The following is a 21,971-nucleotide window of genomic DNA, read 5'->3' as shown; positions in this document are numbered from 1 at the left end:
AATCCTCTCCTGTGCTGAGAACAACAAACAATTTTCGGCCTATCAGCAATGTTGTGTTATGTCATCTGTCCTCGAATTGCAAAGCTACATCTGTCTACTTTTGAAATCTGTGGTTTTATTTGGACCAGAGTGAACTAGTGACTTTGAATGACAGCTTTCATTCATGACCTCGCCCCTCCTCACCCCCTCTCGCCCCCACCTCACCCCCTCCTCGCGTGGACCTTGTGGAAGAGGAAGGGACCAGCTCCAAACTGTTCCCACAATGTTGGGAGTATGGAATTTTCCAAAATGTCTTGGTAGGCTGAAGCACTCAGAGTTTGTTTCTCTGCATCTAAGGGGCAAAGCCCAGCTCCTGAAAAACAACCCCACTCCATAATCCTCCCTCAACCAAACTTTACACTTGGTACAATGCAGTCAGACGAGAACCGTTCTTCTGGAAAACCACCAAACCCAGACTCCATCAGATTGCCAGATGGAGAAACGCAATTCTTCACTACGGAGAACGTGCCTCCACTGCTCTAGAGTCCAGTGGCGGCGTGCTTTACACCACTGCATTGCATTGCACTTGGTGACGTATGTCTTGGATGCAGCTGTTCAACCATGGAAACCCATTACATGAAGCTCTCTGCGCACTGTTCTTGAGCTAATCTGAAGACCACATGAAGTTTGGATGTCTGTAGTGATCGACTGCAGAAAGTTGACGACCTCTTCACACTATGTGCTTGACCCCGCTCCGTCAGTTTACGTGGCCTACCACTTCATGGCTGAGTTGCTGTCGTTCCCAAACACTTCCATTTTCTTATAATACAGCTGACAGTTGACTGTGGAATATTTAGGAGCGAGGAAATTTCACGACTGGATTTGTTGCACAGGTGGCATCCTGTCACAGTTCCACGCTGGAATTCACTGAGCTCCTGAGAGTGATCCATTCTTTGATAAATGTTTATAAAAACAGTCTGCATGCCTAGGTGCTTATTTTATACACCCGTGGCCATGGAAGTAATTGGAACACCTGATTCTGATCATTTGGATGGGTGAGTGAATACTTTTGGCAGTATTTCTGTGTATTTCTGACTCTCCTATATTGACCTACTGTAATTATATGTGTGAGTGAGTGAGTCAGTGAGTGAGATGCAGAGACAGGGCTGTTCATAAAATTACTGAAGTCTTTTCATCATTCCAGGTTGCAGCTGGTAGCAATAATAGGAGATATTGCGGTGTATGTGTGTCCATAGAATGGACACGGAAGACACAGCATAAGTGCACCAAGTGCAAGAAATACATTTACAACACAGTAAAACTCCTGTCCTTCATTTGTTGTGTAGACTAGCATGACTATGTGGTCTCCATGAAATAATGTATGTGTAATTGTTCTTTACAGATTATTTGGGTCAAAGCAATAAACATCGATAGTGAAGAAATCCTTGTTTCATTGATATTTGTTCAGGATAAACATCATACCTTCCCGTGTAGTTGGGTTTTTTCATAGAAATCACATTTTATGACTGACTGTTGGGACGGTTTGCAGGCCAGGCCAGGGAATCCTAATGTTTCCACAGGATTGAAGGATGGTCTTTGAAGCCAAGCTGTACTTGAAGTGCTTGAGGCATGGAGCTTTGACCGCTGACATAACGTAGGAAGGGGTTGGTCCATTTTTGGCTTTGTAGGCAAGCATTAGCATTTAAAATCTGATGAAAGCGGTTACTGGATGAAGCCAGAGAGAAAAGAACACAGCTGTGGAGTAACATGAGTGAACTTTGGAAGACAGAAGAAAGACCAGCCTTGTTGCTCCTACACACAAACACGCTGATTAACTCCAACATAAAAACACATTATTACACCTAACGAAGAGTGATAACAGTGAACAACATTGATTGTCTCATTACAATAGCAACTGCCAGCAGGTGGGATGTATCATCAACGAGGGAAAAGTCCCTTCTTGAAGTTAATATATTGGAAGCAAGTAATCTGGGCATCTAACAGGTAGGAGTTGAAAGGGGCAAAATTGTCATGCCTAGATGATTGAGTCAGAGCATCACCAGAGCGGCAGGTCCTGTGAGGTGTTCCCAGAATGCAGTGGTTACTAATGACCAGAAGCGGCCCAAGGAAGGACAACGTGTGAACCAGCGACAGGGTCATGAGCACCCAAGGCTGAATAATGCACAAGGGGAGTAAAGAGTCAGATTCCACTGAGTGTAGTGCAGGCATTCATGTGTGTATTACTTTTGACACATACCACCTGCCTAAACATTGCTGCAGACCAAGTACACCCCATCATGGAAACAGTCATCCCTAATGGCAACAGATTCTTTCAGCAGCATAATTTGCCTTGCACAAATTGGCCAGCAATGGTTTGGGGAGCATGACAAAGAATTACATGTTGACTTGGTCTCAAAATTCTTCCAATCTTAATTTGATCAAACATATATGGGACATGCAGGAAACGCAAGTCTGTTTAACTGAGGCCTCGTGTTGTATCTAGCTAAGGTGTTGGTGCCAGATACCACAGGACTTCATGCCTTGATGGGTTCCAGTGGATTTGTAGGTACAAGGTGCTGTGATACAATATCAGGGCGGCGCTTTTCATGTGATGACTGACGTGTACATACAGCATGTATAAAAATGTAAAAATAAGTAGTCTTATGTTATCTTATTCTTCAGTAACTACACATGACATTTGACTTTAGTGTTTCATAATTAAAAAGATTAACAATTTTAACATTTGTATGGCAAATTTTCGAACCCTCCACTCTTGCTTAGGTCTGAGACTCCATTGTGAGCAACCAGTTAAGAGAATTCTTCTCCATAGATAACATTTATATCTCAGAAGCAATCAGATTTCAGATCAAAACAGTACAATTACATAGAAGCTCTGAAAATACCAGATTACATAATGGACTCTTTAGCTACAGGTCACAATTGTGCAGCTCCTGTAATGTTGATTTAGGTCTTTGATGCCGTGGATCGTGCACATATCAGTGCCAGACTTTCACCACTGAACTATCTGAAAGTATTTTCTTTGATTTGGGAAGTATCTGTTAGGGACTAATGTATACATGAATGTCTACATATGTCTACATAAACTTAGGGATGCATGTCTACACCTCTGATAGTAGTAAAGGGTGTGTCTCAGGGATCAGTTTTGGGACCTCTTCTTTTTTGCTACATATATAAAAACAAATTTTTGATAATTTTCCCTGTAATGTGGCCTGTGTTGCCAGGATAAGCTCTGGACCCCCATGACCCTGAATTAGATTAAGCAGTTTAGAAGGTGAATGAATGCATTCATGAATGTCCCAAATTTCCAGTAACACACAGATCATACTGTTATTTTTTGGCCAGCACCCACTCTTGCTGCAGCATACAGTCCATACAGTAAGAATACATGCCTGTAAGAATACATATCAATTAGTGCATTTTGTTTTATAAATCTTTATTACTTTATTGTCTAAGTGATCCTGCTCATCAAACAAGAATGTATGATGATGTTCTGTGCTCTTAGAATCTCTTTTTTCCCAAGAGCCCTGCTGGTTAAGAAAACCTTGTAGATATACTGCTCCACTGGAATTTCTTACAGAAAGTTTCAAAACCTCAGGATATTATTCCACTGGAATTGTTTAAAATAGATTTTTAATCCTAGTCAAGTGTTGAAAAGTATGGTCCCTGGTTCATAATGTAAAAAAATTATGTAAGGGGTTCATATGATGCAAATATGATATTCACTGCATATTCAGAGCTTTAGCAATAGCAGATATTTCCTTGTAATGAATGAACCAGATGAAAGGTATGCCCCTTAACTGAATTCACCTGGTCCCTTTCAGTAAGAGAAAGAGGCAGATAAAGGCTGCATAAAGATTTTTGAAGCTCAAAAAATAGTCACAGACTCCATGTGTGCAGAAGATGGAGTGACAAAGATTCCCAAAACTATTGAGGGAAACACAATGGAAGATGCCACATATTGCTTTGACAGAGTGCAGGAGGTTTCCAGCCTAGCAGTGGTCTGTGTGTGAGGACAGGCTCATTAAGCAAAAGATGTCCACCCAATAGAAGGGCTTGGTCAAAAAAGGTTAAAGGAGGCTAACTGTGCAAATGAACAATGAATCTACCAAGTGTTCATAAAGAGAATGAAATATTTAAGCTGTAAGACCCATGAAAGGATGTTCTAACATTTGTCCTGTTGTGGGACCTGACAGCCAATCAGAGTTCAGAAGTTAAAAAGGCTAAGGAATGCAGAGGTTGATGACTGGAAAAACCGTCCACTTTAATGAATGAAAGATGTTCTGATGTGCGTTTGCCATATTCACAGAAAATTAGGAAGATGTTTGTGCTAGTGTTAATGAGATCATTTAAATTCAGTACTAGCACCCAATCTCTAAAGAAGGGTTTTAGGTTTGCATGTTTGAGAAATGTGATGAATCATGACAAAAACGTTTGATACATTGATACATCTAGGAAAATGTTGAGGCTTGAGGAAAATTGTATACCTGCAAACATACAAGTAGCAACATAAGTTGCAGTCTCACATTGTATTGCATATCCAAGACTCCAACTCCACTGCTGAAGGATATTCTGTCATCTTGTGGTTCATTGCTGTTATCACACAAGACAGCAATGAATGTATAACCACTTTCTGTGCTTTGCAGTGATGTAGCTATTGCTAAATTAATCACCCAGACCAAGTCTTCCACTATTGTTGACCGTTTATTCCCATAAATATTCATACACCAGCATCAAATGATCAATAAGCATATGCCATTATAGTCCAAACACACCAATCATACACATTTGACATTTTTACATAAAAACGTCACATCACACTAGATCTAAAAATGTCAGTTTAAATCAGTGTTATCTATGCGTAAAAAAAAAAAAAAAAAAAAAAAAAAAAGGGAAAACAAAAAGCACAGATAAGGACTTTATCCAGCAAGAAGCTGTGATCGTTTTCTTGGTTCTGGTTAAAGCCAAAAATGTCTTGCACACAAAAGTTGAATGTATTTACCAAAGATTATACAAAATGTTAAGTCTGAACAAAGATCCTTCAGTGCATTATACAATTGGAAACCTCCAGTGATTTCTAACCATGACCTGAAAAATATTACTCTCTCATCCTCCAATCTTGAATTGTGCAATTTGAAGCTGGGAGAATAGAAAAATAAACCATAGTTTCTAAGTTAAGAGCCATACGGAAACACAACCTTACAGCTTTAAAACACGTATTCTTATGCTACCAGATGCTTATTGCTGTACAGCGGGAAAATGTCGCAACCCCCCTTCTTGCAAAACACTTAACAGAGGTTTGGGAGAGCATGAGCAAAACCAGCATTTGGAGAGAATAGTCTTAAGGTTGGGCCTCTCCATGGGTGCCAAGTGTATGGTCTTGTTGTTAGCATGTTCCAGACCCTATATGAATTCACACTGGCAGTGATGACTGCAGCTCCTCTGTTATCAGATTAGGGATACAAAGTTCTTTAGTCGTCATCATCGTCGTCATCCTCTTCCTCCTCATCTTCCTCCTCGTCCTCATCATCATCATCATCATCATCATCTTTGGGTTTTGATTTGCCCGCAGATGCCCCGCCGCCCGTTTTGCCCTTGCGCTTGTACTCGGTCATGTCCTAAAAGAGGGGAGAACGCACAACGTTCAACTCGTTAGGGTGAATGTTGGTGAGGTCATTACATAGGAAACAAAATATGAGGATACCAAGGAGACCCGATCACCTGCACACAAGCTTAACGGGACTTCGGAAGCTGATCGCAGTCCATTACAGACAGAAAGAAGTCCGAGTGACCTGAAATCCTCACCTTCATGTACTTGTCCTTGAGTTTGGTGGCCTTGGAAAGGAAGGGCTGCTTCTCCGAATCAGACAAGTTGTTCCACATCTCGCCGAGTCTCTTGGCTACGTCACCAATGCCAAAGATGGGGTTCTGGGACTTAATGTTTGGCCTCTGCTCAGCGCAGAACAGGAAAAAGCCAGACCTATGAGGGCAAAAAGATCATTTAATGTTCATGCATATTCAATTCAAAATGGTATTAAGTTACAAATCCTGCATCCTGGGAAGAAACATACGGTGGCCTCCTAGGGGCATTGGGGTCCTTCTTCTTCCGACCTTTTTTGCCTGGGTTGTAGTTCATCATTTCTTGGTCATAGCGAGCCTTATCCTGCTTAGCCATTTCATCAAATTTAGTTTTCTCTTTTGGAGACATCACCTGCAATAAATTGCAGAGGGACACTGATGAAAATTATACACTTTCTATACAAATTACAAACTTTTTTTTTAGCTCTGCGTTTACACTACACTGCAGGGGGAGTTCACTCACTTTCCATCTTTCTGAGCACTTCTTAGAGAACTCTGAAAAATTCACCGGGACATCAGGCTTCTTCTTCTTGTGCTCCTCACGGCAGGTCTTTACAAAATAGGCATAAGCAGACATTTTGCCCTTCGGCTTTGACGGGTCACCTTTTGCCATCTTGAAGGTTGGAGGTGTTCCACTTGCTGCACTGTGTACCCAAACACCTAAAAATAAATATTAACTTAGTGCATCCTTAAATATCTGTAGTACTCAAAGCAGAAGTCACACCCCTTGGTGGCTGGAAATTGTAATAAAATGATTTCCTGTATTGACAAAACGAAATTTACGCAACGCATCATTCTTCAAGAGGGTACGTTATCTTGGGGTAAACAAGCGCGAGCGATATAACAAATTAGACGCCACGCGCCTGACAGGATTGACAGGGGGACACTACGGGAATTATTCATCTTCCATTTTGTGAAATGCAATGTCATGACAGAAACCGATATTTAATTTTAGTATACAGCTCTATATTTCATATTTTTTACAATAAGCAAGCCGTCAAAACAACGTACAAATACATGTAAGGCTACCCATGTCTTCTATACTAGCACCGACATGAGGTTACAGTAGCCAGCCATTGCCGTTCTTTTGAATAGGACTCCATTCATTAAAATGGCCTCTCCAGCGCGCTTGGAAGAAGGCTTAGGGAATGGCTAACAAAGCCTTTCACACCCTTTCACATACATTGGCACTGTATACGAAGGTCATCGGGTTTTATAAATGTTGACAATTTCAGGATTCGTTACATAAAGCGCCCTGCAAAAAGTGCGTAGAGTCAGTTTTCCCAAAGTTTCACCAGTACAGCCCCATGCAAGCCCGTTTATAACAAAGGCAGAGTAAACCAGCCATGACTGGCATCGGCTGTCACTCGCGTCTCAACCGCTCGCTGCTCTTTAGGAGGGAATTAAGTAAAATATACGACACGACGGGATTCGTGTTCTCCCTCGTATACAACCTGCCTATGCAAAGAACTTCTTTAAATTATTTTCTGATATTTTGCGTGGGGCAGATTTTACAGCGTCAGCCATTTTAAAAACACGGTCACCACACGACATGTCTTATTAGTTTAATCAAAGCAGACATATTCCACTAAATGTCACAGCATAAAGTATAAAAGTGTATACAAGTGGAGCGTTTAAAAATATTTAATTTAACTGTGTCAATATAAGCCAAAGCATACATTCTTTACCGAACAACTAAAGACAAAATAAACTATTAAACGCAGAACATATTATTGCAGAAATGCAATGTGGCGGTTGCAATAAGTAGCTTTAAGTGGTGTTTTGCGCTGCTACCCACCGACACGGTCTGCCCAAGCGGATCTTCTCTTAGTGGCGCTGTGGCTTCACGCTTCCTCGCGGTACAAGAGCACGCGCAGCCTCGCGCTAGCTCACTACGAGACCGGCCTGATTGGTCAGTCCCGGCACGCGTTTAAAACAACCTCCACAACTAAGGATTGGGTACGGGATCATACGTGTCCGCGATTCTCCCAACGCTATTGGTCAAGAGCCACAACCCACACTTCGAACAGGACGCGGGAACGTCTGTCAGAACATTGTAAACGCAAGTTTAACTCTGCAAGAGACCGCAACAACGCAACACTGATTCAGTTAACATAATGAATCTCTGCGAACCGATACCCGTGTAGGCTGCTTGTACTGCCGCAAACCTCAGCCTTATTCCTCAATGAGGCAGTCAAACGCTGAGAAATACAACGGTGTCTTGATTTTAGGACCTTCACAATGACTTCTGGAATCTGGATGCAACAAATGTGCAATTTCTGTGCAAATTTGTATTGCTGGAATCATATACCTACATTTCTGCCTTAAACAAATTAATCAGTTAATTGTTTTGGTTTTACTAAATGTTTACACTGATAGAAAATGTCAATACCAAATTTTAAACATTTTGAAAACAAGATCCCATATTTCCTTAAATCATTGTGTTACAGGAAAGAAGACAAATATGAGCCAATTAATTAAAAGAATAAAGGGGGAAAACACTTCTAAACCGCAAATGGGATAAGCACAACTTTAAACTATACAAACGTATGTATGATGGATATCAATGTGGCATATAAATGGAACAAACTAAAAAGTGAGAAAATTCCAGTATTTACAAAAAAGTTTACAAAATTAAATCTCAAAATATTTATAAACAGCTTGTAATCGTGGTGCATGGTCTCCTCTTAAGAAACCTATAACCAAAGCAACAACAGTATCAGCGCAGAGTGTGGAGAATGTTGGTTTACGCCTCAGATGACTTTATTGATAGTCCACAGTTGAAGGTGTAGTTAGTTGTAGGGACAGTAGAGAAGTCACGAGCACTCCTGTTCCCAACAGCATGCAGTCTCTGCTCCGCTCGCACGGTGTCCAAACGCTCCAACTTTCGCTGCCAGCCAATCGCCAGCCTCACTTACACAGCGACAGCCTTTCCAGTAAACATGTCCATTTCATCTTCAAGTCTAAAAAATATCTATAAAAAAACAAGCAACACAAACATCCTATAAATAAAAATCCAAATTTGAAAGTGCATGTAGATGGACACCATGTAAACATTTCTGAAATACATCATGTGGGAGTTTTCCAGTTAAATAGTAATAAATATGGAATGATTTTGGTGATTAGATGTTTATGGATGTTTTAGTACCGGAACACTGTAAAACATGTTGTGTTGCTAAGGCAACATTGGTGTAATTCCTACTGATGTCCTTAGCATTAAGGAAAGCAGCGAAGTACTTTGCAGTTTAAAGCAGAACCGCAGGCTCGTGGCAGTTGCTTTGGATCGTACCAAATTGTGAGAGAGGGGGAAGGCGTACTTGGACAACATCCCAAGGATCTCCAGCTTGCTCTGTTCCTGCTTTTTATAGGCAAACCTGGGGTTTCTCAAGTCCTTGAAGTGAAAGAGTGGATTTTTAGAGGTGCATGAATGATGCATTTTACATGAAATTACATTTATGTGATAATGTGTCCAGGTATGTAGAGAGAGAAAGAGAGAGAGAGAGACTCTAGGCCTCGTGTATTCTCTCCATGACTTTGCACCCCAATGGTCTCCAACCTGCTGATAGCTCCCAGGTTCACATCCAAAACAAATGGAGGATCCTACCAGAACCAGTGGAACGCAGAGATAACCACACTATACGATACCGATACGATACTGGTTAGTATCGCCGATACCGATACTTCCAAACCGTTGGGGGGGCGATACTTTTTACGTGAAATTATAATCCATTAATATAATAATTTATATTAAATTATATATATTTTTGCTGATGCTGGTCCAGCGTGTCGCGTGCCAGTGATTATGCCTCGTGCCAATGGTGGCACGCGTGCCATAGGTTGCCGACCCCTGCTGTAGACGGTCAACCAGTTTCAGCTGTGGAAAATTCAATTAAAACAGGCGAATACACCACAATTAAGCCAACTACAGGAAAGTCTGATGTATGGAAGTCATATTCCATTGTAATTAATGGAGAGGGAAATTGATATCAGAAAGTGTTGGTGTACGTCACCTGACGGCATTTGTTTGGACTGTGGTAAGAAATGGGACAGCGCGATCCATCGCTATATTGCTGTTTTAATACAGTGGGGAAAATAAGTATTTAGTCAGTCACCAATTGTGAAAGTTCTCCCACTTAAAAAGATGAGAGAGGCCGGTAATTGACATCATAGGTTGACCTCAACTATGAATGTCAAAATGTGAAAAAAAATTTGAGAAAATCATTTTGTCTGATAATTGCAAATAATGGTGGAAAATAAGTATTTGGTCAATAACAAAAGTTCATCTCAATACTTTGTTGTATATCCTCTGTTGGCAATGACAGAGGTCAAACGTTTTTTTGTAAGTCTTCACAAAGTTGGCACATACTGTTGCTGGTATGTTGGCCCATTCCTCCATGCAGATCTCCTCACGTTTCATCTTCATTGCCCTTGCTGATGGAAGGAGGTTTGCACCCAAAATCTCACAATACATGGCCCCATTCATTCTTTCATGTACACGGACCAGTCATCCTGGTCCCTTTGCAGAGAAACAGCCCCAAAGCATGATGTTGCCACCCCCATGCTTGACAGTTGGTATGGTGTTCTTTGGATGCAACTCAGCATTCACTGTCCTCCAAACACGACGAGTTGTGTTTTTACCAAATAGTTCTACTTTGGTTTCATCTGACCATATGACATTCTCCCAATACTCTTCTGGAACATCCAAATGCTCTCTAGCAAACTTCAGACGTGCCTGGCTTAAGCAGGGGGACACATCTGGCACTGCAAGATCTGAGTCCCTGGCGTCGTAGTATGTTGCTGATGGTAGCCTTTGTAACGTTGGTCCCAGCTTTCTGCAGGTCATTCACTAGATCCCCCCCTTGTGGTTCTGGGATTTTTCCTCACCGTTCTTGTGATCATTTTGACCCCACGGGCTGAGATCTTGCGTGGAGCCCCAAATCAAGGGAGATTAGTAGTGGTCTTGTAGGTCTTCCATTTTCTGATTATTGCTCCCACAGTAGATTTCTTCACACCAAGCTGCTTGCCTATTGCAGATTCAGTCTTCCCAGCCTACAATTCGGTCTCTGGTGTCCTCCGACAGCTCTTTCGTCTTCACCATAGTGGAGTTTGGAGTGTGACTGTTTGAGGTTGTGGGCAGGTGTCTTTTATACTGTTAACGACTTCAAATAGGTGCCATTAATACAGGTAATGAGTTGGGGAAAGAGGAGCCTCTTAAAAAAGAAGTTACAGGTCTGTGACAGCCAGAAATCTTGCTTGTTTGTAGGTGACCAAATACTTATTTTCCACCATTATTTGTAAATAAATTCTTTAAAAGTCAGACAAAATGATTTTCTCAATTTTTTTTCACATTTTGTCTTTCATAGTTGAGGTCTACCTATGATGTCAATTACCGGCCTCTCTCATCTTTTTAAGTGGGAGAACTTGCACAATTGGTGACTGACTAAATACTTATTTTCCTTAGTACTAAATCTAATTAATTCAATTCATATTAGGATTGCGGGGGGGGGGGGGGGGGGGGGGGGGGGGGCAACAGAAATGTGTATGTGGCGGACGGGTGCGGGATTAAAACAATCGATTTTTTGGCTCGTGCGGGCGGGAGCGGGACTAAAACAAGCGATTTTTTGGTGGGAGCGGGGTTAAAACAAGCGGGAGTGGGATTAAAAAAGCAGTCCCGCGCAGACCTCTAAACTGCAGCAAAAGAATCGATATTTTCACCTTTGTATCGATACTATCGATATAAATATCGATCCGCCCACCCCTAACAGTCAGACACATCATTAACTTCATCTCTCACACACACACTTCAATTTCAAAAGCAGCCACTGCGGCATAAGTCGGTATACTTCAGCCTTTCTTGGAAAAGCTGTGAGACACACTTAGTACAAGTTAAAACACCAAACCTAAAAATAGCAGACATTTTAACAGGCAAGTCAGAGCATGTGAAAGAAAAAGACAACGGTAGTTAGTCGACTATTAGTGGTAGGCCGTTAACGGCGTTCGTTAATTTGATACTCTTTGATACCGTTAATCTATTCTTATAGTTGGATTGGGAACTGGGTCAAAATAGATAAGCAAACTATGATGACTTTCAACTTGATAGTTTAGCTCGGCTGTATTCCTAACCAAATTGCACAGTAGGGGCGAGAACGAGTTTTCAAACCTGTGAATTACAAATCGTACGTGTGTTTACATGGATGCAGCCACGAAGTCGCCAGGTTTGCTTCATGGAAAATTCATTTTTAGGAACGTAAAGTGTTACCGGAGCGGAGCTCGGAGCGGTCATTTTCTGCATGGTCCTAGCGCTAGATTCGTCGCTATTTAAATATTGGCAGATGCTATTTGCACCCGGGTATATGCAGCAGTATGTGTTATTTGCAGTAGCGAACCGTGACCTTTAAACCTGGGCCCGCTACCCCCCCCCCCCCCCCCCCCCCCCGAAATTTTTTTTTTCCTTTCCTAATAAACTGCAATAAAGAAAAACTGAGACGACAGTACAGCTTTAAAAACGCAATAAACAATAATATCTGTACTAGTTAACGTCTTAAGCAAAATAAGTTTCCAAACAAAATAAGGTTCAAGCGGAATATGTAAACAACGCGCACGAGGACGTCAAAGGGATGAATCGAAACTAGCTAGCGGTGGCGCTAACGACAGCTAGCGTCGCCACAGCGGGCGGAAATTATCATACAGTTAAGCCCGCCCACTAAGAGAGAAGATATGATTGGTCAATTTTGCTGTCATTTGAAACTGGTATTGCGCTGAATTATAACTGCCAGGCCCTCTGTAAACGAACAGCGGGCATCACAGTCCTGATAGGGGGAGACACAGGCTCACAGGCTTCCACTTAACCCCTCACCTTCCAACACAGATTGAATAGACACGGGTGAATATTTTATTTGCTTATATTTTTGTAATTGTTTAGATGTCGAATGTCAAACTGTAAGTAGATAAAATAAAATTGGATAATTATATATATATAATGCTTTAAGAATATTTTAGGCCCTCTGAGAGGGCGTAGAGGGCCCTGACGGTTCCCCACTGGTTATTTGCACCCGAGTATATGCAGCAGTGTGTGCTATTTGCACCCGGGTGTACATAGCAGTGTGTGCTATTTGCACCCGGGTGTACATAGCAGTGTGTGCTATTTGCACCCGGGTATATGCAGCAGTGTGTGCTATTTGCACCCGGCTATACGTAGCAGTGTGTACTATTTGCACCCAACATTTTGATTTATCAAAGATTAGTACTATTCTTTTGTGTTCCATTTTACTTACAAAATTAATTTACAAGAAGTGAAGATACTTTTATTTGGGGTTATGGGGTAGACCTCAGTTTGAATTTTGTTTTTCACTTGTGAGTCTTTTTCTTTACCATGCTTAGAATTTAAATAGCAATTTAATTATCCTAAGTCGCTTACCGCTAATGGCAGTAATCACATGGTAAATACTACATGTAATATACACTGCCAGTGATAAATAATGTTAAAACAAAATGTAACACAAGTTAATATCTGTCTGTAGCACCCTGATATGTACACCACATTGTATGTGTCACGTTACGGTCCCCGACCCCTCCCTTTGGGCGTGTTTACGTCGTCTGCGTCAGTGGATCTCCGTGGGTGCGGTTGCGTCCTGTGATAATTCGTCTCACCTGTGGCTCGTCTCGTCATCACGTGGGGTTTATGTAGTTTGTCTATTTAATGTGCGTTCGCGCAGTGTCTTGTGCTCGTCGTTGTTTGAGTCTACGTGTCTCTATATGTCTGAATGTTAAACGTGCACTGTCTGCGCTATATGTGTAAAGACAAATAAAGTAACGTCTGTAGCGAACAGGATTCTGTGTCTCGTCCTTCACCCAGTCGCCAGCGTTACAGTATGATGTATACAAATATTCTTCCTGCCAGTACATTATCAGCCTCTTTAATTTTATTTAATTTCACAGAATGCAGAAGACAGATTTGACTTTTTAATTCATTTTTTCTGGATGGTTTGTACATTTTTTAAAGAAATAAATTGGGGTTTTTATTATTTACATCATGTTTAAATAAATTTTAATTTTGTGCATTGGATGGTAGCCCTCTTCACTCCATAATCTCAGTGCTCTCTGGAATTCCTCACAACTGTCGAAGGAGTATCCTTCACAAATGTTCTTTAGCTTTTCTTCCTTCTTGGGAGAAAACACAAATATTAGCTTATATAAAATAGTCATTACATTATAAGTCTGGCATATTGACTCTGTCATGCAAAGACCTTAATTCAAAAGGACTGTACATCTTTTGTTATACACATTCATGTCCTTTGTGTGTACTGAAACAACACAAAAATAGAGAACAAAAAGACAAAATTATATAATTTTACACAAAACTCAAAAAATAGACTGGACAAAATTGTTTTTGTAAGATAGCAATGCGACTGTCACGTAGAGCTACGCCCCCTCTCTAGCTGTCACTTCGGGTTGCTGCTCCTCGTGTCTGTGTTGTTCCCTGCGTGTCTGTCTCCATGGTTTCCCCTCGTCTGACACGCCCGTGTCATCAGTGTCTTCACCTGTGTGTCTAGTTTAGTTCTGTGTATTTATAGTCCTAGTGTTTCACTTATCGGTTATCAGTTGTTTTGTTCTATTTGGTTAGTTTGTGCTCTTGTTATTCATGCTCTTTGGTCGTGTTGTGCTCTTGTTATTCATGCTCTTTGTTCAGTGTTCTACGCTTCCTGGTCTCTGAGTTCTACTCGTTTCGTTGCTCAGTCGTCTGTGTTTTCCGTAGCCTGATTTTCTAGTTTGTATGCGTTTACCCCGTGTTTGATTTGAAGTGTTCGTTCTGTGTCTTAGTTTAATTCTTAGTATCGTCATGCCTGTTTATTTGTCAAACCTGGATGGCTCGCCCGTTATGACCCCTGCCTGTTTGAACGACTGGAATTCCCATTAATAAATCTCGCTCTCCTCAGCGTTTGTGTCCGCCTCCAAGCTCTGTAGCGCGAGCTACGTTTAGTGTTGCCACCTGTCCCGGTTTTCACGTTGCTGTCCCGGTTTTCCTTCTTTTTAATATTCGGTCCCGGCAAAAAATAAAAATCATTTAATGTCCCGGTTTTCACTAGGTTAGTTCAAACTATTTAGACTGTTTCTGCACACTTGAAATCTGTCTTTTTTTCTCGCTGTGTCCATTTTACACCCCCCACCCGGTAACACTTTACGTTCGCCACTATTATGCTCCTATTAGCTCAAAAATATATCAGTGTTTGTTGGATAATAATTCTCACACTATTTCTTAAATATATATTTTAAAATGTAGAGTTAAATTGAGTGATGGACCTTTATATATAACTATTAACCAAATTCTGCTTACCGTTTCCTACTGTGTCCGTTTCGGTTCCTTTAAATTTGCGCCTTTTCGCTCCCGCGCATTCATTAGTAGACATGCGCAGATGGGTTCGCTTTCTTTTTTTTAAATTAAGGGGTGAAAATAGCCTCGTTGTGTGGCAAATGCTACTTGTACCCGGGTGCAAATAGACACTCCGTTAAAAAAATATATATATATATATTTCTTTTTAACCGTTAAAACTACAGAGGACCAAAACTGACTTTTGAAAATTACGTCCGTGAGTTTAAATGTACTAAATGTTGTCTTACATTTCAAATATCATGTTTAGCTGAATAAACATGTTATTTAATGTACAGTATGTAGGCTTACAAATTCATGTTTAACTGAATAAACCGTTGAACACGAGTAGCCTCCATTTTATTGAGCATGTTTTTTTTCTTCAAGTATCAAAGTAGAACAGCTTCCTCAAGCAGTCATTGATGCATTTTGGAAACAGGAGATGAGCCCCTGGTCTAATGCACCCTCTGTATTAAGAAACCCTATCTCAAAAACTGACTTTTAGTCATTACTTGGGTAGCACGCATATGAGCCATTTTAATATAGATTAATCTAGATTAATTTCAAGATTTCAGTGAGATTAATCTAGATTAAAAAAATTAATCTATGCCCACCCCTAGTTTCTATACAACATTTAAAAAGCTTACTTGGAGGAAGAAGCATTTCAAGTGCTTGTCCGGGAATCCGTTCTCAAAAAGCCACGCATCGAAGTTCTAGGAGACAGCTAGGCTCCTTTCAAGATTAACTTCGCCGCGCTCATGTGGCACATAGTGGAGAACGAGACCTACAAATCTATCAGATGGGACCCACAAGGGATCAACGTGGTTATTGATTATGAGCTGCTCGTGCACGAAATTCTCAACAGGCGGGAAGATTCTAAGATCTTCGTATCAACAAGTATGAAAAACTTTGTGCGCCAACTCAATCTGTACGGATTCAGGAAGGTGTGCCTCTCGCGGCACAGGTCATTGTTTACTAATTCCAGATTTGCGGCGAGATGTGCATCCAAGGTAAATAACATTCCCTTAACAACAACTACAACTCACTCCTTGTAGGTTACCAGGTCAAGCAGGCAAGAGACTCATAATTAGCTAATTTTTCCACAGAAGCAGGTATTCTATAACTGCTCCTGCCGAGGACACCCCGAGGTCCTGGACCACTTGAAGCGTTGCGTTCGGGTCAAGAGCGAACTAGCCTCCAGCCACGTGGACGATCCTACTGTCTCTGTTTTCCAGAGCCTCCTCCCTCAACAAACCTCCAATGTTTCCCCAACATCCACAAGACCTAATCAACGGTTGCAAAAATATATGAACAATACTGAAGCATTTAACAAATCTGTTGTGTCTCAACGTCTTCTAACACTTTTGAATCTATCACACTGCTCCGTATTTAATATTTAGGAGCGAGGAAATTTCACGACTTTGTTGTACAGGTGGCATCCTGTCACAGTTCCACGCTGGAATTCACTAAGCTCCTGAGAGTGATCCATTCTTTGATAAATGTTTATAAAAACAGTCTGCATGCCTAGGTGCTTATTTTATACACCCGTGGCCATGGAAGTAATTGGAACACCTGATTCTGATCATTTGGATGGGTGAGTGAATACTTTTGGCAGTATTTCTGTGTATTTCTGACTCTCCTATATTGACCTACTGTAATTATATGTGTGAGTGAGTGAGTCAGTGAGTGAGATGCAGAGACAGGGCTGTTCATAAAATTACTGAAGTCTTTTCATCATTCCAGGTTGCAGCTGGTAGCAATAATAGGAGATGTTGCGGTGTATGTGTGTCCATAGAATGGACACGGAAGACACAGCATAAGTGCACCAAGTGCAAGAAATACATTTACAACACAGTAAAACTCCTGTCCTTCATTTGTTGTGTAGACTAGGATGACTATGTGGTCTCCATGAAATACTGTATGTGTAATTGTTCTTTACAGATTATTCGGTTCAAAGCAATAAACATCGATAGTGATGAAATCCTTGTTTCATTGATATTTGCTCAGGATAAACATCATACCTTCCCGTGTAGTTGGGTTTTTTCATAGAAATCACATTTTATGACTGACTGTTGGGACGGTTTGCAGGCCAGGCCAGGGAATCCTAATGTTTCCACAGAACTTGAAGGATGGTCTTTGAAGCCAAGCTGTACTTGAAGTGCTTGAGGCATGGAGCTTTGACCGCTGACATAACGTAGGAAGGGGTTGGTCCATTTTTGGCTTTGTAGGCAAGCATTAGCATTTAAAATCTGATGAAAGCGGTTACTGGATGAAGCCAGAGAGAAAAGAACACAGCTGTGGAGTAACATGAGTGAACTTTGGAAGACAGAAGAAAGACCAGCCTTGTTGCTCCTACACACAAACACGCTGATTAACTCCAACATAAAAACACATTATTACACCTAACGAAGAGTGATAACCAGAGGTGGGTAGAGTATTCAACAATTTTACTCAAGTAAAAGTACAGTTACTTGAACCAAATGTTACTCAAGTAAAAGTAAAAGTATGCATCCCAAAAATTTACTTGAGTAAAAGTAAAAAAGTGCTTTGATTAAAAGCTACTCAAGTAGTGAGTAAATGCATGAGTACTGTCTCGTGTCAGTAAATTACATCATGGGAAATTGAATTACGGGAAACGATGAATTTTAATGATAACAAAAATTATTTATTATAAATAAATATTATATATATAAATTATTTATTATAAATAATATGTATTTTTGTTTGTTCTTAATTATTAGACTTGTGTAACTTTAATGTGTTCCACAAAGGCACTAACTCACACGCATTTGACCGTCTTCACACGCTTACACGCCACACATCCGATTTCTCACGCTGAAAAAAATCTAGTTTATCTACCTCTGATCCACATCTATGATTCAATGAGTTACTAGTTCGCTCTGGCGCCAACCACCGGCGATCGATCGATCATGATATAATACTTAATTTGTGTCCATTTTACACCCCCCTCCCCCCCCCCCCCGTCAACAATTTATGTTCACCACCCAAACCCCCACCCCGGTTTAAATCTCACTAAAAGTGATCTTGAAAACTTGGCAACCTTGCAGCGCATTATATAGCTGTCCTTTTACACGTTTGTAATGTGAACATTGGCTGTATGAGGTCAGGGATGCTCGGGAGGTTTTTCTGTCACTTTCTTGCTACGGTGGAGAAAGTTTGCGTATGTGATCACGTGATTGACCGGCTTCATTTGATTGGTCACTCATACTCAGATGACGAGAAGTTGGCCAGTCTTCTCACTGAAAAGACGAATTATTTACAAAACGAAAGTAACGGTAGCGCGTGGCGCAAATCCGATTGTAACGGAGTAAAAGTCGCGTTTTTCTCACCACATATTTACTCAAGTAAAAGTAGAAGTCGTTCATGTTAAAACTACTCTTACAAGTACATTTTTGTCCAAAAAGCTACTTGAGTAAATGTAACGGAGTAAGTGTAACGCGTTCTTACCCACCTCTGGTGATAACAGTGAACAACATTGATTGTCTCATTACAATAGCAACTGCCAGCAGGTGGGATGTATCATCAGCGAGGGAAAAGTCCCTTCTTGAAGTTAATATATTGGAAGCAAGCAGGCCCGTTGACAGTCTTGCTGGGGCCCGGGACAAAAAAAAATTTCATGAGCCCCCCCCCCCCCGCGCACGTCATTTGAATTTCCTCTGTAGCAGACAATCCTTGACTTAGATCATATAGTATATAATATAGCCACACATCAAAGCTGTTTCTGACAGCTGACTGGTTTATACTTGACGCGTCGCGAGCACGAGGGTTCGCGCGAAAATGACGCAATCGCAGTCGCACCGCTCGTGCGCGGGCCTCACGCGCTGTTGATTCGCGAGATTGTGCACCTTTCGAATTTTGTAACTTCGCGCGCGCCGCGCCTCAGCGCAATGAACAAAGTCATGTTTGCAGGGTTCATACACCTTTATAAGGTGGAATTCAAGCACTTGTACGTCACTTTCAAGGTCCAGTTCAATATTTTCCAGCAAGTTAAACTTAATTAAGTTAAATATTTATACATATAATCGAAATGATTCGAAATAATTCGCTTTTTATCACAGTATTTAATGGATGTTTATTTTCAAAACGCCCAATCTTAACGTCTTCACGAGAACTGTTCAGTCAGACAGCTATTTGTTGTGAAACAAAGTAGTTACAATTTCAAAGATTTTCAAGTACTTTAGCCTAAATTCCAGCCCTTTTCAAACCTGGAACACAATGCAACTTTAAAATTCGTCGGGTAAATGTTTTCCTTTCTTTTCTGCGCTCCAGATTTCTGTATTTACTTTAACTATCCACCACTGTATTTCCCGCTGTTGGGCGGGTACCAGCCGGTTACGGTCGGTGTTGGATCAAACCATTTTCCAGTGGGAGGCGGGGGTGTATGCACTTAATGGAAAATGTGCAGATAGGTAAAAAAATATATATATTTTAGCCATTGAGCTTATTTTGAGTACAGAATTTTATATTAATGAAAGATTTCAAGATTATTTCAAAATTATAGACTTTAAATAAAAAATAAATTGCTGGGCTCTTTGATGAGCCCCCCTGGCCCTGGGGCCCGGGACAACAGACCCGGTTGTCCCCCCCTGTCGACGGGAAGTGGGATTTGAACCCCTGTAGCTCCTGCACTTTGCTTCTAATTGGGAGCCTGTGGCTCAACACGTTGAGCTACCAGAGAAGGGGCTGGAAGCAAGTAATCTGGGCATCTAACAGGTAGGAGTTGAAAGGGGCAAAATTGTCATGCCTAGATGATTGAGTCACCAGAGCGGCAGGTCCTGTGAGGTGTTCCCAGAATGCAGTGGTTACTAATGACCAGAAGCGGCCCAAGGAAGGACAACTTGTGAACCAGCGACAGGGTCATGAGCACCCAAGGCTGAATAATGCACAAGTGGAGCAAAGAGTCAGATTCCACGGCACTAGTGTAGTGCAGGCATTCATGTGTGTATTACTTTTGACACATACCACCAGCATAAACATTGCTGCAGACCAAGTACACCCCATCTTGGAAACAGTCTTCCCTAATGGTAACAGATTCTTTCAGCAGCATAATTTCCCCTGCACAAATTGGCCAGCAATGGTTTGGGGACAAAGAATTACATGTTGACTTGGTCTCAAAATTCTCCCAATCTTAATTTGATCAAACATATATGGGACAAGCAGGAAACGCAAGTCCGTTTAACTAAGGCCTTGTGTTGTGTCTGGCTAAGGTGTTGGTGCCAGATACCACATGACTTCATGCCTCGATGGGTTGCAGCGGTTTGGTAGGTACAAAGTGCTGTGATCAGAGGTGGAAAGAGTACTGAAAAATTGTAATTGAGTAAAAGTATCATTACTTTGCCTAAAATCTACTCAGAGTAAAAGTAAAATTACCCATCTCAAAATTTACTCGAGTAAAAGTACAAAATTACTTCATTTAAAATGTAATTTGAGTAAAAGTTACTTAGTTACTTTCAGTTATTTAATGCATGGATGAATCATGAACCAAATTCAGCACAAGTTGTTTTAATCTCCTATTTTTAAATCTGAGGATCCAACGCTTATGTCAAACTATAGACCGATATCCATTCTTCCAGTAATGTCTAAATTATTGGAAAAAGCTCTTTATAATCAGTTAAGTTGTTATCTTGAAAAAAATAACCTTCTGAGTGATTCACAATATGGATTTTGTTCTGGTAGATCAACTATGGATGCATTATTATTTTTTACAGAACAAGTACGAACTTCTCTTAACAAAGGACAAATTACTGGTGCGATTTTTATAGACTTTTGTAAAGCCTTTGATACAGTGAATCATCAGATTTTGTTAAATAAACTTTGGTCTTTTAAATTGTCCTCTTCTGTGATATTGATGATTTCCTCTTACTTATCTAACAGGTATCAGTCAGTCAAAATTGATCATGTAAAGTCCTCTCCTATGGCATGTAATCTGGGTGTCCCACAGGGTAGCATTTTGGGTCCGTTACTTTTTCTTTTGTATATTAATGATCTCCCCAAAATTTGTAGAAATTCTAATTGTCTTCTGTATGCTGATGACACAGTCATCTTCCTTTCTGGTTCAAATGCAGATGTCATAAATTCAAAATTGTCTAATGACCTTCAGTATCTTTATGAATGGTTGAAAGATAATCAACTAACTATAAATGTTAAGAAAACGGAATGTATGTTTTTTCATTCCTCTAGAAAATGCATAACTGTGTCAGAGCCCATTTGTCTCATACAGCAGCCTTTAACAATTTCAAAGTCTTATAAATACTTAGGAGTTTATTTGGATTCACATCTTACATATCGAGATCATATGCAGAATCTAACAAAAAAACTAAATAAGAAATTGTATGTTTATAGAAAAATTATATCATATCTTACATGCAATGTTTCTTATACATATCTTCATGCAATAATTTTGTCCACAATTTCCTACTGCTTACCTGTTTGGTCTCTTACCACCAAAGAAATCTTCGAACCAATTGTAAAACAATATAACAGAGCATATAAAATCCATGCTAATTTGTCCTTATGGACTCATCATTGTGTTGCTCTTGAACATTCAAATGCATTGACTTTTCATAATTATGTAAATACTCTAGCTATGAGATTTTATTTTCAGTTTCAACACAGCAACGCTCACTCATCATTAGCTGATCTTCTTCCAAGGTTTAATCAGAGGCAAGAATACATTACTAGATCTGTCTCAAATATTCTTATTCCAGTTCCAGCTTATAAAAACAAC

General features: G+C 40.5%; 2 protein-coding genes across 2 annotated transcripts in view; both read right to left on the bottom strand.

The window, feature by feature from the left end:
- Window positions 1-4,688: 4,688 nt before the first annotated feature.
- LOC143481984 (high mobility group protein B3-like) lies at window positions 4,689-7,850 on the bottom strand. The gene is made up of 5 exons (XM_076980227.1): window positions 7,655-7,850; window positions 6,320-6,516; window positions 6,069-6,208; window positions 5,803-5,977; window positions 4,689-5,615 (listed from the first exon to the last, which is right to left on the bottom strand). The coding sequence occupies exons 2-5, from the start codon at window positions 6,467-6,469 to the stop codon at window positions 5,469-5,471; spliced, it is 612 nt and encodes a 203-aa protein (XP_076836342.1). The 5' UTR covers window positions 6,470-6,516; window positions 7,655-7,850; the 3' UTR covers window positions 4,689-5,468.
- Window positions 7,851-8,333: 483 nt separating this feature from the next.
- Window positions 8,334-21,971, bottom strand: part of mtmr1b (myotubularin related protein 1b) — a 35,922-nt gene continuing 22,284 nt past the window's right edge. The window contains exon 17 of the mRNA XM_076979416.1: window positions 8,334-8,819. Coding sequence (XP_076835531.1) covers window positions 8,814-8,819 — 6 coding nt within the window. The 3' untranslated portion in view covers window positions 8,334-8,813. The remainder of the gene's footprint in view (window positions 8,820-21,971) is intronic.

Source organism: Brachyhypopomus gauderio, chromosome 18, assembly GCF_052324685.1.
Source record: "Brachyhypopomus gauderio isolate BG-103 chromosome 18, BGAUD_0.2, whole genome shotgun sequence".
Taxonomy (NCBI): Eukaryota; Metazoa; Chordata; class Actinopteri; order Gymnotiformes; family Hypopomidae; genus Brachyhypopomus; species Brachyhypopomus gauderio.
This window is presented reverse-complemented; position numbering and strand designations above follow the sequence as displayed.

Bases quoted from the DNA above. Each gene is read 5' to 3' on its own strand.
- LOC143481984 (XM_076980227.1), bottom strand. From the start codon at position 6,469: ATGGCAAAAGGTGACCCGTCAAAGCCGAAGGGCAAAATGTCTGCTTAT. The intron at 6,209-6,319 runs GTGAGTGAACTC...AATTTATTGCAG, and splicing joins AGTGCTCAGAAAGATGGAAA to GTGATGTCTCCAAAAGAGAA. The intron at 5,978-6,068 runs GTATGTTTCTTC...TTGCCCTCATAG, and splicing joins AATGCCCCTAGGAGGCCACC to GTCTGGCTTTTTCCTGTTCT.